Below are 14,830 nucleotides of genomic sequence, written 5' to 3' on the forward strand. Positions count from 1 at the left end.
GCTACTAGACGCTCTTACCATGATTCGATGGGTTCAATCAGACTTGAGTTTTTTATTCTTGATGAAGGGGTTGATGAAAAGAATGAGGCTAATTAGAGTAAGTCTGGATAAGAATATATGTTATTTTGAATCACAATGAAGTTGTGAACTCACGGCTAGTTGTATCCCTGGACCATTGAGGATCACACAAGTATCAGATTCTTTGTTCCCGTCGAGATAGTCAAATGGTGATTGTAGTATGATGAAGATAAAACATATAGCTTATAAAAGAGTTTATAAGTGGATTCTATTATTGGAAGTTGTGGAAGTTAGCTAGATTGGTAATTTTGTGAAGATAGTATAACTATTTTTTGGCGAAGGAGTTCACAAAATTGGCAGCTGCCAAAATGTAGCAGTGAAAATTTTGATATTTGAAATTACATAGACGTTGTCTGATCATCGATCAGAGTTACAATGAAGAGTTATAATGAGTTCACAAGTATTTATTTAGTAAATTTAGAATATACTAATTATATAATATTTTTAGTAGTGATGACTACTATATATTCATGGTTTTCATGGAATAATCTAGAGGGGCCTAGAATTAATTAATTAATTAACAATTAATTAATAAATCAAATAATGATTATTTAATTTTACATATATGTCTATACACATAAAAATGTATGTATAGATGTATTAATACACACACACAAACACATATACGGAGATATATATTATCATACATTATTAAGAGTTGACTTTGCATGATATATGTTGTCACGCCCCGAGACGGGGTTTGGTTGACACCGGCGTTGCTCTCAAATTTATATTCGAAAACAACAAGCCTCAGAAGTACAGAATTCAGAAACCAGTCTTTTATTCATAATACTGAATATTCAATGTCTGATACAACTCCATTAATAACGTTTTACAACGGAAATGTAAAACCAGAAATACAATGTCTGAACAGATGCAGCGGAATATAAAATATAAATCAGAACTTAGTACAACGATCTTCATCACCAGCCCCAAAATTGAATCTGCTCTTCTTCTTCTAACTTTTCTTCCTCGTTCTTATCTGAGATGGGTTTGATGGGTGAGTGATATGGTTGTCACTCAGTAAACAGGGGCGGGAATAACTCCCAGTTTTCGAAATCCCATTTTACAGAAACAGTAACACAATAACATATAGAAAACTCTTATTTCGAAACAGAAGTCAGAATTCCGAAATCACAGGTTTCAGAACAGAAATCAGAAATAGTAAGCACTGAGCACGTTAGTGAATTTCATGGCTAAACTGATATCAGTCCCATATATGTTCTCTCCTCTAAGGGGTGAGGCCAGAATCAGAATCAGAATTCAGAAATGTTCAGAATATATATTCCTACCATTAGTTCACTAGGGAGTTTCAGTGCTTCAAAATCATATATCAGAAATTAAACATATAGAAACTGTGCGTTAAAACAGAATTATCAAACTGATTTCAAGATACTTATATATAAGCCCACTTACTGTAATTTGCTAGAGTTTCGGTTGAAGTCTACTGAAAATCTGGTTGTTCTCGCTACTGGATTTTACAGCTCAAACAAGGCACTCTCTTAGCTCAAAAATTTAAGTAATACTCTCAAGATTTGTGTAACACCAAATCAGAGACTTGAGGGTGTTATTTATAGGCCAAAATCTGACTGTTAGCCTCCCTATTAATGACAATAATCTGCCATTAACAGCCTTTATTCCGTGTTAATGCTTCAGTTACAAGTCTAAGCTGAATCGGTAACTGTCTGCTGGAATTCGCTCTTCTGCTGCTGGATTCTGTCTGCTGGATTCTAATCTGCTGGAAAAATACCAGCTTCTGAAATAATAGCTTCTGCTGGAAAATATCATCTTCTGAATTATTGACTTATTCTGGAATTGTTAGCTTCTGCTGAAATTTTCCATTGCTATTGAATATTGCTAGTTGCTGCGAGAATGCTAGCTGCTGGAAATTCGGGTTCTCACATATGTTCTATGAGAATTTTAATTAATGAAAATAAAAGAATCCTAATGAGATTAAGATTTGATTCCTAGTAGAATTAAGTTAGTATATTTTATCAATATGTTATCAAAGGTTGATAACAATGAAACATAATCATATAAGAAAAATACATACAAATTCCTTTCCTCCCTCACAATGTAATTTTCAGCCGCCCCTTTAATTTCACAATAAAATTTCTGACATCCTTCCACCACTTTCGCGCCGCCCCCAATGTCGCCGCATCATCGACGAATTCGTAAAATTTTGGCGATCCAATTTCAACATTAAATCATTTAGACCTCTAGTGCGATCTAAACGAGGAACTCAATCTCCAATTGTGAACTTGATTAAGCAATCAAAAGATGGAGATCCGTTCACAGAGATTTACAAGAATACTATATCCGCTTAAAAACCAGAATAGTTGGAGCTAGGGGTGTTTAAACTTCGGATAAAACCGAAAAATCGAAAATCTAAACTGAAAAAACGGAACACTGAATCGAACCGAAAACCTAATTTTATAATTTGGATATAAATGTTAAAACCGAAATTTATTTGATTCGATTTCTGATTATATATGTAAAACCGAACTGACCAAAAAAATCGAAATTTCATTAAATTAATAATTTTATTTTTATTATATATTTTTTGAGATGATATCAATGAATAATGAATTGCTTTGAATAATATTTAGTTGATTGTTGTTTATGTAATTCAGTTAGACCTTATATTTAAATGTTTTACTAAGAAATCATGTAAAAAGATAACATATTATATTTTACAATATATTTATCTTATTAATTTAAATAATTGTACCAAAACCAAAATAACCGACCGAAATAACCGAACCAATTCGGTAGAAACTCGAATCGAACCGAAGAAAAATGGTTCGAATATCGGATTATATATTTATAAAATCGAAAACCGAAAAAACCGAAATAAAAAACCGAAAATCGAACCGAAACGACCGATGAACACCCCTAGTTGGAGCCAGTATTATATACGTAAAAGTAAATTAAATTAAATACTCTATGAGTGTTTATTTAAATCATACGGTGCCTAAAAATGTTTTGAACGTAAAAAAAAATTTTAACTTCCAAAGTGCGAGAAAACAATACTTCAATTGTGATATCATATCCAAGGTTTCTCAATCGTATATTTTGTATTGTTCAAATCATTTTGAACAAATTGTATGGGGATGGTCTCTTGTAGTCTAGACCCATGGGTTCGAAAAGCTTGGGCTCAGCTGTGATTTTATGATTTTTAAAATTATGAGTCAAAATTGATACTCTATGAAAATTAGATAATTTTGTCCTTGAAAATAATTTTAACAAAATCATAAGATTTTATTATAAAATAATTAAATTAGAAATATGATTTTATTATTTAGTTAAAAGGAGTTTTACGAAAAATTAATTATTAATAAATTAAATAATTAAATAAAGGTTTTATTTAATTTTAAATTATGGTGGTTAGTGACATATTTGTAAGATATGCGATTTGATAATCTTTGATATTATAGTTTTAATATAATGTTTGATATTATATGGAAAATTATGATAATGATTCGTGACCAATTTGCTATGTGTGTTATCATATTTTACATGTTGTGTTTTAAATTATTTGATAATTATTTAAAAATGGGCCTGTTTTATTGCTAGTTCTCACTCCTTAAATTTGTATCCCAACTTGGTATGAAAATTTAATATAAATATTAGATTTTTTTGGAGATCAAGATATAAAGATGGTGAGCTCAGATCCTCAAGAGTTTTGAATATTGAAGACATGTAAAATAATGGAAGCTTATGTAATAATACATTTGCATCCTGTATTTACCTAGATTCTGGACATGGGTTCATATATGACTCATATGGATCAATTAGCTCTCGGTTATCGATCATCTTTTATTATTTATGATGTATGTGATATATTATAAATAATCAGTATTTGTGTTATTGTTGATATAATAACAAGAGTTGCATGCATCCGAAAAACATGCAAATAAACACGACACGAGATTTTATAACTAATGATGAGAGAAATTTTCAAATTTAAAAATCTCTCATTTTGAATAAGATTCAAAATTTAAATCAAGCATATTAAAAAGAAAATTAAAAGAAAGTTTAACATTTCATTGTCTTTCATCAAGAGTAGTTGCATGATGAACGCTACCCGTGATCAGACTTTGGTCTAGATAATTGGGGAGATCTGGACGCCGGAAAGCTGTGACTTCCATTAACATTCTTGATGTGAATCACGTGAAACTCCCATGACTTTGACCTAGATAATTGGAGATCTCATGACGACCGTCCACTAAGATTCAACATTAAGGGTCGGGCTCGACACGTAAAGATAAACGACACCATATTAGTGGACCTTTATAAAAAGTGAGGCAATACTACGTAAGAGTTGCAAAGTGTGGCAATTGAGCTCTACTTTTGGGAAATAGTGATTTGCCCAAATAATTGGGATAATAATTTAGCTATTAGGCCTTGCATATTCACTAAGGAAATTAGATTTCTAGTTTCCATCAGAAGGTGGAGAAAATGTCAAAATATTGGGAGGTAATTCACAAAAATAAAAGTTCATATTTTATGTCTTATAAAATATTTAAAATAGTTAGTGATGTTTATTTTGTTTTCATTTTAGTACATTTACGATGTCGTCGCAAAATCTTCTATCTATTATACTTTATCAAAACAAGATAACCGGACCAAATTACCTAGAATGGCTGAGGAATTTAAAAATTGATTTAAATTCTGAGAAAATATCATATATTCTCAACAAGGCGCTTCCGAAAATGGCTGCTTCCAATACCTCTGCTGAGGAATTGGCTATGTTTGAGAAATGATGAGACCATGATTTGCAAGTTAAGACCTATATGTTGTCTTCTATGTCAAACGAGTTGCAAAGACAGTTTGAGAACACCTAAAATGCTGCTGACATTTACGGTCACCTGCAAGAGTTGTATGCTGAACGAACACGTCCACTAAGGCATACTACTGTCAAGGATCTCATAAAGTCATGCCTGCGACAAGTGACTGTGGTTCATGAGCATAGTCTGAGGATGATTGGGCTCATCGAGAAACTAGTGGGCCTGAACTTTTTTATTTCAAATAAATTGTCCACAGACATTCTACTACTGTCAGTACCATAGTCATTTGATAGATTTATGGTGAACTTCAATATGAACAATTTGGAGTCCAGCTTTGAAAAGTTGGTTAACATGCTTGCTAGCTATGAAGCCATTATCAAAAAGTAAAAACATGTTTTCCAAGTAGGCTCCTCATCTGGGATGTAGAAAGGCTCAAAAGGGAAGGGGAAAAAAATTCTGCTCCTTCCGAGAAAAACAAACCAACTAAGAAGCAAGCTCCAAACACTTCTAAAGGCCCACAAAGCCCGATAAGATAGAAGATTTTTACTTCTAGTGCAAGAAGCATGAACATTGGAAGCACAATTACAAGGAATATCTAACGCAGAAGAGTTCTAGCAAGGATATATATTGTTGTATGACTGCAAGGGTGGAGCATAGGTGCTCCTCAAGACATGCCAGCTTGCAGAAGACGTAGTTAATATTCCAAAGAGGACATTCGAGTCCTCAACAACTCGTTTACGTGATCAATTTTGTTAAAAAATGTGGCTTGTGCGAAATTTGATAATATGAGCTATTTTTTACGACGACCTAATCCAAGTGTCTGAAAATAATCTTTATTCAATCTTTAGAAAGCTGACTCGTATTGAAGTAGTACAAATAAGTCCACAAAATAAGAAGAAATGAGAGTGAATATTGTCCTATGAAGACTCGCTACGATTCCGGTGGGCTCCTTTAACCAAGTCACTGCCCATAGGCTGTGGGTTTCTTGCTTTGGACCTTCCACCAGCTTCATGGAGCGGCTTTCTGCAAAAAGATGAGGGGGAAACTCAATAAGAAGTCGGAGAAGTGAAATATACGATAAGACAAGTTTTGTTGACTTAGCTGTTAACGTTACGAAAGAGAGAAAAGTGCCCTGAGGGAATCAATCCTTTTTGAGGGCGGTATTCAATTCTTCTAGTAAACCGGCCTATCACTAGTTGATGTTATCCATCCTATATGACGAATCAATTGGAATGCTCTTTCTGCCGCTAACTGTCGATCGCCTCGTAAGTGAGTATGCAGTCACAACATGTGCTTTGACACTGAGCAAGATCTTTGAAACCTCGTAAAAAAGATTTTTTTTTAATTTTGTGGACTTAACCATTTATTTTTTTTGAATCGATGTATGATAAAGTGATATAATATGAGGCGACAATATATTTGAGTTTTTTAAAAATAAATGTTGTTTTGTTTTATATATGAGGTGACAATATATTTGATTGTTTTTAAAATAAATGCTCTTTTGGTTTTAGTGATTGTGATGTCTCTCATTCGACGATTGTCCTCACTGTACCAAGAAAAATATTTTCAGTGTGCATATGTCTCCACTCACACGCACCCTAAGAAACTTCTCAATGGATCATTCATCTCATAATTGCCTCAAGTCAAGGACGCTTAACTTTGAAGTTATTATGTGATTAGTTCCCCAAAAAAGATGCATATTCTTGATATGAGTAGTACATATCAAATCTTTTAAGTTCTCCTCAACTGCACAATCTCATATCTGGACAGTTTTGGAATCGATCATTCCGGTGTAAGATCGGTTCATTGATGTTCCCTTAGCTTAGAAGTCTGCCAGTAGTCGCTCATTATCCGTGCAACCTCATGGCACCGACAATCACCTCCCTCCCTTTTCGACCTCGGGCGTCACATTGATAAAAATTTTTGTTAGGCTTAAATTAGCTTACATGACTAAAATTTAAAATAGACCAACTTAGATGACGATTTTTGTAGCATAAAAACTCCTTTAACACCGTTTCACGAGTCAAGTTAGTGAAATAAATATTCAATATGACACGACCGATCCATAACCCTATGTTTGGAAGCTTGGATTTGATGGGATTTGGGAGGATTTGGATTTGTGAATCCAGTTTTTATTGTTTGGTTTCATGGAATTTTAAAAAAAAATTCCGATTTTGAAGAATTCCATGGGATTTGCTGGGATTTTATTGTGTTGGCTCAAATATCTTCATATTTGATAAGATTTGGTAGGATTTGGATTTCAAGAAAATAATTTTTATACCTTCTATTTCTCTTCATGTCATTTTTCTTCCATTCACCTTCCTTCATCATTTTTTTTCCATTAACCTTTCTTCTTCAGCAACCACAACATTCATCTTCCATCGTCAATTCGTTGAATTCTCTATTGCAATCGTCATTCAGGTTCATTTTACATTCTAGCTTTGCTCTTATTCTTTTTTAGATATTCATATTTAAAACTTTTATTTGTAGCTGTTTATTGAAACTCGACTTTCAATCAATTTTTAACGAGTAAATGTAAAGAAAGGCCTTTTAAGAATGTTCAATTAGTTGGATGATGACTTAATTAGTTTGTTCAGATAAAATACGATTTGTTTTATGTTTATCGACCAACAAAACTCAAAATAATATACACATAATAGTTTTTTTAAAAAAAACATATTATATTTTCAGGAAATTATTTAATTTTATAAAATCGAATTATATATATTACACATGATTTTTGCGATTTTATTGTAGAATCCAAGTAAAATTAATTTAAAATAATAATTACAATATCAATATATATGTTTTATTTTTCGAACATAGTATTTATAGATAATAAATTAAATTCACATTCTATATACAAAAATAATTTGGTCTACCTTTTAAAGTTTAAATTTTTACTCTAACTTCAACAAACTTTCATTCCTCCTTCATCTTCCACAAATGTTATATCTAAGGGTGGTAAGAAAAAAATATCAAAACCTGATGATCTGAATGAAAGACTTGATAATTTGAAAGCTACACTCTCGCAAATTGCTAAAGTAATGGATGTCACTGAACAGAGCAAATATCGTTGTCAAGAGGTATACATTGAATTGAAAAAACTGAATGGAGCTAATAAAAATTTCGTTTTTGCAGCAAATTATTTCCTGATGTCAAATCCAACTGCAGCTGATTTTTTCTTGAGACTTTCACATGATGACCGCCTTTGTTGGCTGTCATGGGAAATGGGCAATTCATCTTAAGATTTAATAATGACTTGATTTCGTAGAATAAAAATTAGGATGTAATTCTTAGTTAGATTCAATGTTGAATTTATTAATTATTTTATTTTACATATGTTATCCTTAAGGTCTACTCTAGTTGTCATGAAGATTGAACAATTCTTTATTCAATAATAATAATTTGTTTTCTATTTATAAAATTATGATGTAGATGAATTTTTAATTTTGAAATAATTTTTTTCGTTAAAAAATTTGAATATTTAGATTTTATGTTTGATTATTTTATTTTAATAATTTATTTTGTTTTCACTAACAATAATTAATTATTTATATAAAAATTTATGTAGTTTGTATAACACAAATATATAGCTGAAATTGTATATGAAAATATATGATAATATTAATTTTAAGTTTTTGATTTTTTAACAATGTTAATAATATAGTTTTAAAATGATTTATATAAAAGATCAAAGGTTACTTTAGTAAAATTTTAAATTTTCAAATTCAAATACTTTTTTCTTCAAACAAAAAATGGATTTTTAAATACCATTTTTAAATTTCAAACCAAACACGAAATGAAATTCTAAATCTATTTTTCAAAATCCAATTCTTTATCTAGATCAAAATCCCATTTTTTAAGCATACAAACATACTGTAAAAGTACTACAGATACAGATCGGGCCGACCATCGCAAGCTATACATCCGTATTCTTTTTGTAATATTCCCTACATGAACATGATAACATAAAATTTCCATTAATGTATCACAATTTATGGGAAAAAGTTAAGAACAACCTATTTCTAACGAGTAACAATGCATCAACATATTTTACATATACACAAACTTATGCTGTCATGTTTTGGTTCTCGTGGTGGGAAATTTTCTTCCCTCCAACATCTCGACTACGTCGGACATCGTGGGTCGTTCATGGGCTTCTCGCGTACATAGAATACCGACTTGGATGCAACGCAGTGCTTCGTCCACATCGAAGTGAATTGATTTATCTGCCAAATTTAATATTTTCCCGTCCTCCCACGGCCTCCATCCCTGTTAAAAAAAAAGTCAATAAACCCAACTTCTATGTTCTAAGCAGCCGAGTTCGACTATGATTTGATTTTTGGGGATGAATGCACGAACCGAAAAGCAAAACCTGACACTTACAAAGCCAAGCATAGGTGCGTGTTCTCCATCTTCACGACGAAGATCAACGTTTCGCTTGCCGCTCACAATCTCCAAGACAGCAATTCCAAAGGTGTACACGTCTGTTGTAGTTGATAATCCACCACCCATCATGTATTCTGGGGCGATGTAGCCACTGCACATTTATAACACACGTCACAAAAAAAGCCAAACCACACCATGGTTCATCGACAAGGCCGTCGTCGCAGAGGTTACTGTTTTAGTTCCATGGATATTTCACATGAAGGGCAGGGTGATTGCCGTGGATTTTCTTAAAAAATCAATACTTAAAAACTTACGGTGTCCCAGCTATTGCTGTTGTCAAAAAAGTTCGATCTTCTTCCAAGGATATAGCCAGGCCAAAGTCGGAAATTTTAGGATTCATCTGGCTGTCTAGCAAAATATTGGATGGTTTAGGATCTCTATGGATTATCCGTGCTCCTAAATCTTGATGAAGATACCGAAGTCCTCTAGCAATTCCCATGATGATCTTAAACCTGTAATTCCACTGAAGTTGGATTCTTCGTGCTTCATCTGTATACGTGTAGAAATCATTTCGAAACAGAGTGGATCAGTATTTCTTCAATACAAAAGAGAGTATTAAACGGGAAAAAGAACATGAGATCACCAACCAAAAATAAAAGCATCCAGCCCGCCATTTTCCATGAATTCATACACTAGAATCCTCTCTTCACCATCATGGCAATACCCAAGTAGTTTAATAATGTTAATGTGCTTGAGATTATTAAGTAAACGAATCTCATTTTTGAATTCACTGAGGCCCCTTGCAGAATGTGTTGAAAGCCTTTTAACTGCAACTGTCTGTCCTGAAGGTAGCACAGCCTACACATGGCAATAACTACGAAGTTCAGTGGAAATATCAGAAATTTTACTTGGCCGATCTATCTTGCAAAATGGAGCAAAAACAGTTCAGACGGCCTGTCTAGAAAAGTTCACCTTGTAAACTGGACCGAATCCACCTTGTCCAATCTTATATGATTGGGCGAACTGATTGGTTGCCGATGCGATGGTGTTCCAATCAAATATGTGCAATCCGGCTCCTGCTTTCATTAAGTAAATCTAATTAGTATGAGCACATTCACCGGCGACATTTATTATAGTTTGGGTATTCTAATGAGTCTGAGCTATGCTTCATTCACACTCAACCTTGAGTTCCTTTAAAGTGATTCTCAAATATTTTACACACTAAGAATAAACGCTTTCAATTATCAGAACGTTAGCAGAACAATAAAATAAATCATGAGCATTTTTTTATTCTTTTCTAAATTTACTGCTTGATATCAAATTATACCTGGTATTGCCAATTTCTTTATCTTTGGGGACTTAAATCTGTTCATAAATGCCTTCCACGATTGTCGAAACGATGGCCTATCTGCTGGGGTGTTTCTCTGGTTTCCTTCAGATGAAGGGTAACCATTATCCATGTCCCGGGTAGATTGTGCTCTTGGAAGAGGTCTGGATACTCTACCTGGGGAGGACAATGTTGATTGCCAACTGTGAAAAACATTTGCTGTGTCATTGTGGCCAGTTCGTACTATTCCATGAGAGGTCATAGTTCGCACACTAGTGGGGGACGACGTTGGTCGCCTACTGGCAAGTTCATTGGCTTCACCATTGCGGCTAGTTTTTTTTCTTGGACGAGGTGTAATAGTTTGCTCACTACAAAAGGTCGATGTTAGTGACCCACTGACTAATACATTGGCTCCATCATTGCGGCGAGTTTGTTCTCTGGGATGAGAGCTTATAATAGTTTGCCCATTAGAGGAGGACGATGTTCGTCGCCCATTAACTAATGTGTTGGCTTCATCGTGATGAGCAGCAACACTTGTTATCTCATTTGATGTCAAAGATCTTGGGGTCTCCTGCTGCTCAAGTGATATCTCTAGTTGCACCACAACTTGAGCCATTGTTGGCCGCTTCTTTGGCTCATCATCCAAGCATCGTCCAACAACCTGCACAAATGTTTTCAAGCTATCTGGTAAAATTTCCCCTCTCAGACTTGAAGCTACAATCAGATCAACTTCTCCTTTACTGATCTTGTCCCGAGCCCACTTTTTTAGATTATGCCCATCCATTAAAGTGCTTTGGTCTAATACCGGTCTCCCACACAATACTTCCAATAATACCACACCAAAGGCATATACATCACTTTTTCTTGTTAACTTACCCGTGCTAAGGTAACTCGGGTCAATATATCCAAATGTTCCCTTAACTTTTGTGCTAGCATGGCTCTTTGCATTGCTTTTGTCTTCATGTTTGACCAGACCCAAATCAGAAATCTTAGCCGTAAAGTTTCCATCTAGCAAAATGTTTGAAACCTTGACATCCCGGTGTATGACTCCATGTCCTGTGTGAAGATAATCTAGTCCTCGACAAGCTCCAATACATATGTCAAGACGTTGCTTCCAGGAGAGAGAAGAAGAGTTATTACCATTTCTTTCAAGCTTGTAGAGGTGGTCCGCCAAATTTCCATTGGGCATATAGCTGTAAACAAGAATCATTTCCCCGTGATCAGTGCAGTAGCCAATCAAAGAGACCAGATTAACATGTCGGAGCTCAGAAAGTGTTTCAACCTCTGCCAAAAACTCACTCGCCCCTTGCTTAGAGTTTGATTTTAATCGCTTTATGGCGACAGTGTCTCTCCCACCATCGATTAGGCATTTGTAAACTTTACCATATCCACCCTTTCCAATTACAAGTTCATCACTAAAATTGCTGGTACCCAACTGTATTTCGTTCAATGAAAATCGACGGCATGATCGTCCGGCCCTATCTGATAGCTTGCTTTCCTCCGTTGATAGCTTGCTTTCCTCCTTTGTGTTAGATTGCAAAACTCCTCTCAGCTTATGAGAAGTGATATTTACCAGAAAAACCATAGCTATTGCAACAGTTGGAATAATACTTCCACGAGCGATAATTGAGAGCAAAGATTGGATAGTCCAGGATGGTGAGACCCTTGTAAATGGCAGGGGATTTGGGCAATCAAGACAATTGTCAAGGTTGCTCAGTTTGAATATTTCAAATCCCGTAAAGAATCCACTCCCATTAATGGATTCATCATATGATTGGAGGGAGAGATCACGTTTACCTTCTTCTTTTCCTCCTCTCATTATAACTATAAAGTCCCTATGGTTATGCTCGAGGAAAACTATGTTATCCTTTTCTTGGAATATGTCAATATTCGAGCAAGCAACTATTTCATTGATGAGGACTCTGAAAATCAGTTTGCCATTCTCAATCATCTTGAGTCCTCCATTGGAGAATTGAAGCCTGACCAAATACCTGAATCCCACATGTACCGGTATTTTCCAGTTCAGAACTTTGGTCTTTTCTTTCGGAACCATTCCAAATATGTCGCTGAAATCGTCATCCGGTGAGGCAGAATCCCCGCTGAACTTTTCCCGGTGAACCATTTCTAGTGCAGTGCCATTATCAATGTAGAACAGCTGAGACTCATGCCCAATCACTTGTGCTCCAATATTTCCACCATGAAAGTAAGAATGCTCCGCAGTCTCTGGGATTATCTCAATCCCATTGATGAAAGCATTAGCATCTCGCAACCGACTCGTCACAGGGGAGAAACTAATGTTTAGTAGTTGATTTTCTTCAACATTGAAACAATATTCCTTAGTAAAGTAACTCAGACCAAGAGCATCACTGGTCAGCGAAGCACTAAAGTTACCAAGTAAGACGAAAGGTCCGGCTACAACATCGAACACGTCCGTCCGTGTTTCGAACCCTTTATACGCAGTAGGATTAAAGTGAAGGCGGATAAACTTCTGACCTGGGTTGAGAAGAAACGTGTAGGAGAAAGCTGAACCAGAGATTCTTGCGGTTTTATAAGGAGCCTGATCATCAGAAATCGAGACACTTGAGATGGTCGATGTGCCCTTTAACTGTAGCGAGTAATTCAACTTGGGGTGCTCATCTCCAATCCATCTCCTGCCATTTTTGACCGCGGAAACTCCATTCGAGCCACAGCTTATCGAAACATCACCCGTGATCATGTAAAGCGCGGGATCTTCGATACAGACCGTGGAACCGATGGAGAAGCATATAAACAGCAGCAGATAAATCGAACAACAGCAGTTTTTCACGTTTCGATTCATGATTTAGGATCCGCAAAACGAAAAGTTCGAATTTAACTCCCATTGTTCAATGAATTAACTGGTTATTCGTCTTATGCGGGTAACTTCGTCTCATTTTCCAGAAATCAAAAGTACTCATGGGAAATTCCAGCCACCTTCACAGTCACGCGTTTTCATTACAAAATACAAAGAGTCCACGCGATTTTCCAATTCTTTCACGTACTCGTTGCATCAACTGAATATTGAATAATATTAGTAGCCGGCGCAGCCAGAAATTTTATATCAATTAATTTATAATTGTTAGATTTTTTGAACTAAAATCTTAATTTTTATGAGCTTTTTTAAATAAATATTTGGGTTATTTAGATTAAATCTAATTTTTTTCTAAAAAAAACATTTAGTTACATTTTCTTGGTTTTACTGATACAACCCTATTAATTTAAGTTTTGAAAATTGTGTAACTATTTTTTTTATTAATTGAATAAGGATAAATTAAGAAGTTTGTATGGAAATTTATTTTACCAATGATTTTCTTAATATGTGAAACTAAACAAGCTATATATTTGAGACAGATAAATAACATTTAAGAATTTTAGCAACTACCTATTTTTTGTATATTACAATATTGTATGATTGACTAGAAAAAGGCAAAAATTGTGTGAGACGGTGTCACGGGTCGTATTTTGTGAGAAAGATCTCTTATTTGGGTCATCCATGAAAAAATATTACTTTTTATACTAAAGGTGTGTTTGGTTGATGTGATTAAATAAGGATAGATGAATAATCACATACTTATCTAATGTTTGGTTAAAATTTTAAGATATATTAATAATCATTTTGACCCCGTTTAAGACCTAATTTTATGATTAATTATTTGATTATTAATCTAACAAATTAATTGGGATAAGTTATCAACACACCACAAATCACATTTTTATCCTTTTATCTCTTATGAAAATAAATATTTATTAAATTCTAATTTATTGTATTTAATGATTACCGTAATATTTTCAAATATATTTCTAATAAATATATTTAAATTAATTTTAATAAACATAAATTATAATTGTAAATATTTAATTATCTATTTAATTATTTTAAGAATATTTATAATTATTTAAAAAAACAATAATATTATAATATCACTAAACTTTATTTAACATTAAAATTAATATTCAAAATATTACTACTATTTTAATTATTAATTATAAATATTTAATTATCTATCCATTTATTTTAAGAATATTTATAATTATTTTAAGAAAAACAATAATATTGTAATTATTATTAAAACTTTATTTAACTAATTATTATTGTTATTTTAATTATTAAAGTAAATGCATATTTTCAAATTTATTTCTAATAAATATATTTAAATTAATTTTAATAAATGTAAATTATTATTATAAATATTTTAATTATCTATCCAATTATTTTAAGAATATA

At 33.5% G+C, this 14,830-nt stretch overlaps 1 protein-coding gene across 2 annotated transcripts; it reads right to left on the reverse strand.

The window, feature by feature from the left end:
- Positions 1 to 8,791: 8,791 nt before the first annotated feature.
- On the reverse strand, positions 8,792 to 13,596 carry LOC140973624 (putative receptor-like protein kinase At5g39000). 2 transcript variants are annotated; one of them, XM_073436581.1, is made up of 7 exons: positions 10,588 to 13,596; positions 10,233 to 10,336; positions 9,908 to 10,118; positions 9,575 to 9,809; positions 9,258 to 9,411; positions 8,901 to 9,143; positions 8,792 to 8,870 (listed from the first exon to the last, which is right to left on the reverse strand). In XM_073436581.1, exons 1-6 carry the CDS (start codon positions 13,403 to 13,405, stop codon positions 8,949 to 8,951), a joined length of 3,717 nt encoding a protein of 1,238 aa, XP_073292682.1. In that variant the 5' UTR covers positions 13,406 to 13,596; the 3' UTR covers positions 8,792 to 8,870; positions 8,901 to 8,948. The 2 variants fall into 2 exon arrangements, with proteins under 2 accessions (XP_073292682.1, XP_073292681.1); XM_073436580.1 differs by having other exon boundaries at positions 8,792 to 9,143.
- Positions 13,597 to 14,830: the final 1,234 nt, after the last annotated feature.

This window comes from Primulina huaijiensis, chromosome 3 (genome assembly GCF_012295235.1).
Source record: "Primulina huaijiensis isolate GDHJ02 chromosome 3, ASM1229523v2, whole genome shotgun sequence".
Lineage (NCBI taxonomy): Eukaryota > Viridiplantae > Streptophyta > Magnoliopsida > Lamiales > Gesneriaceae > Primulina > Primulina huaijiensis.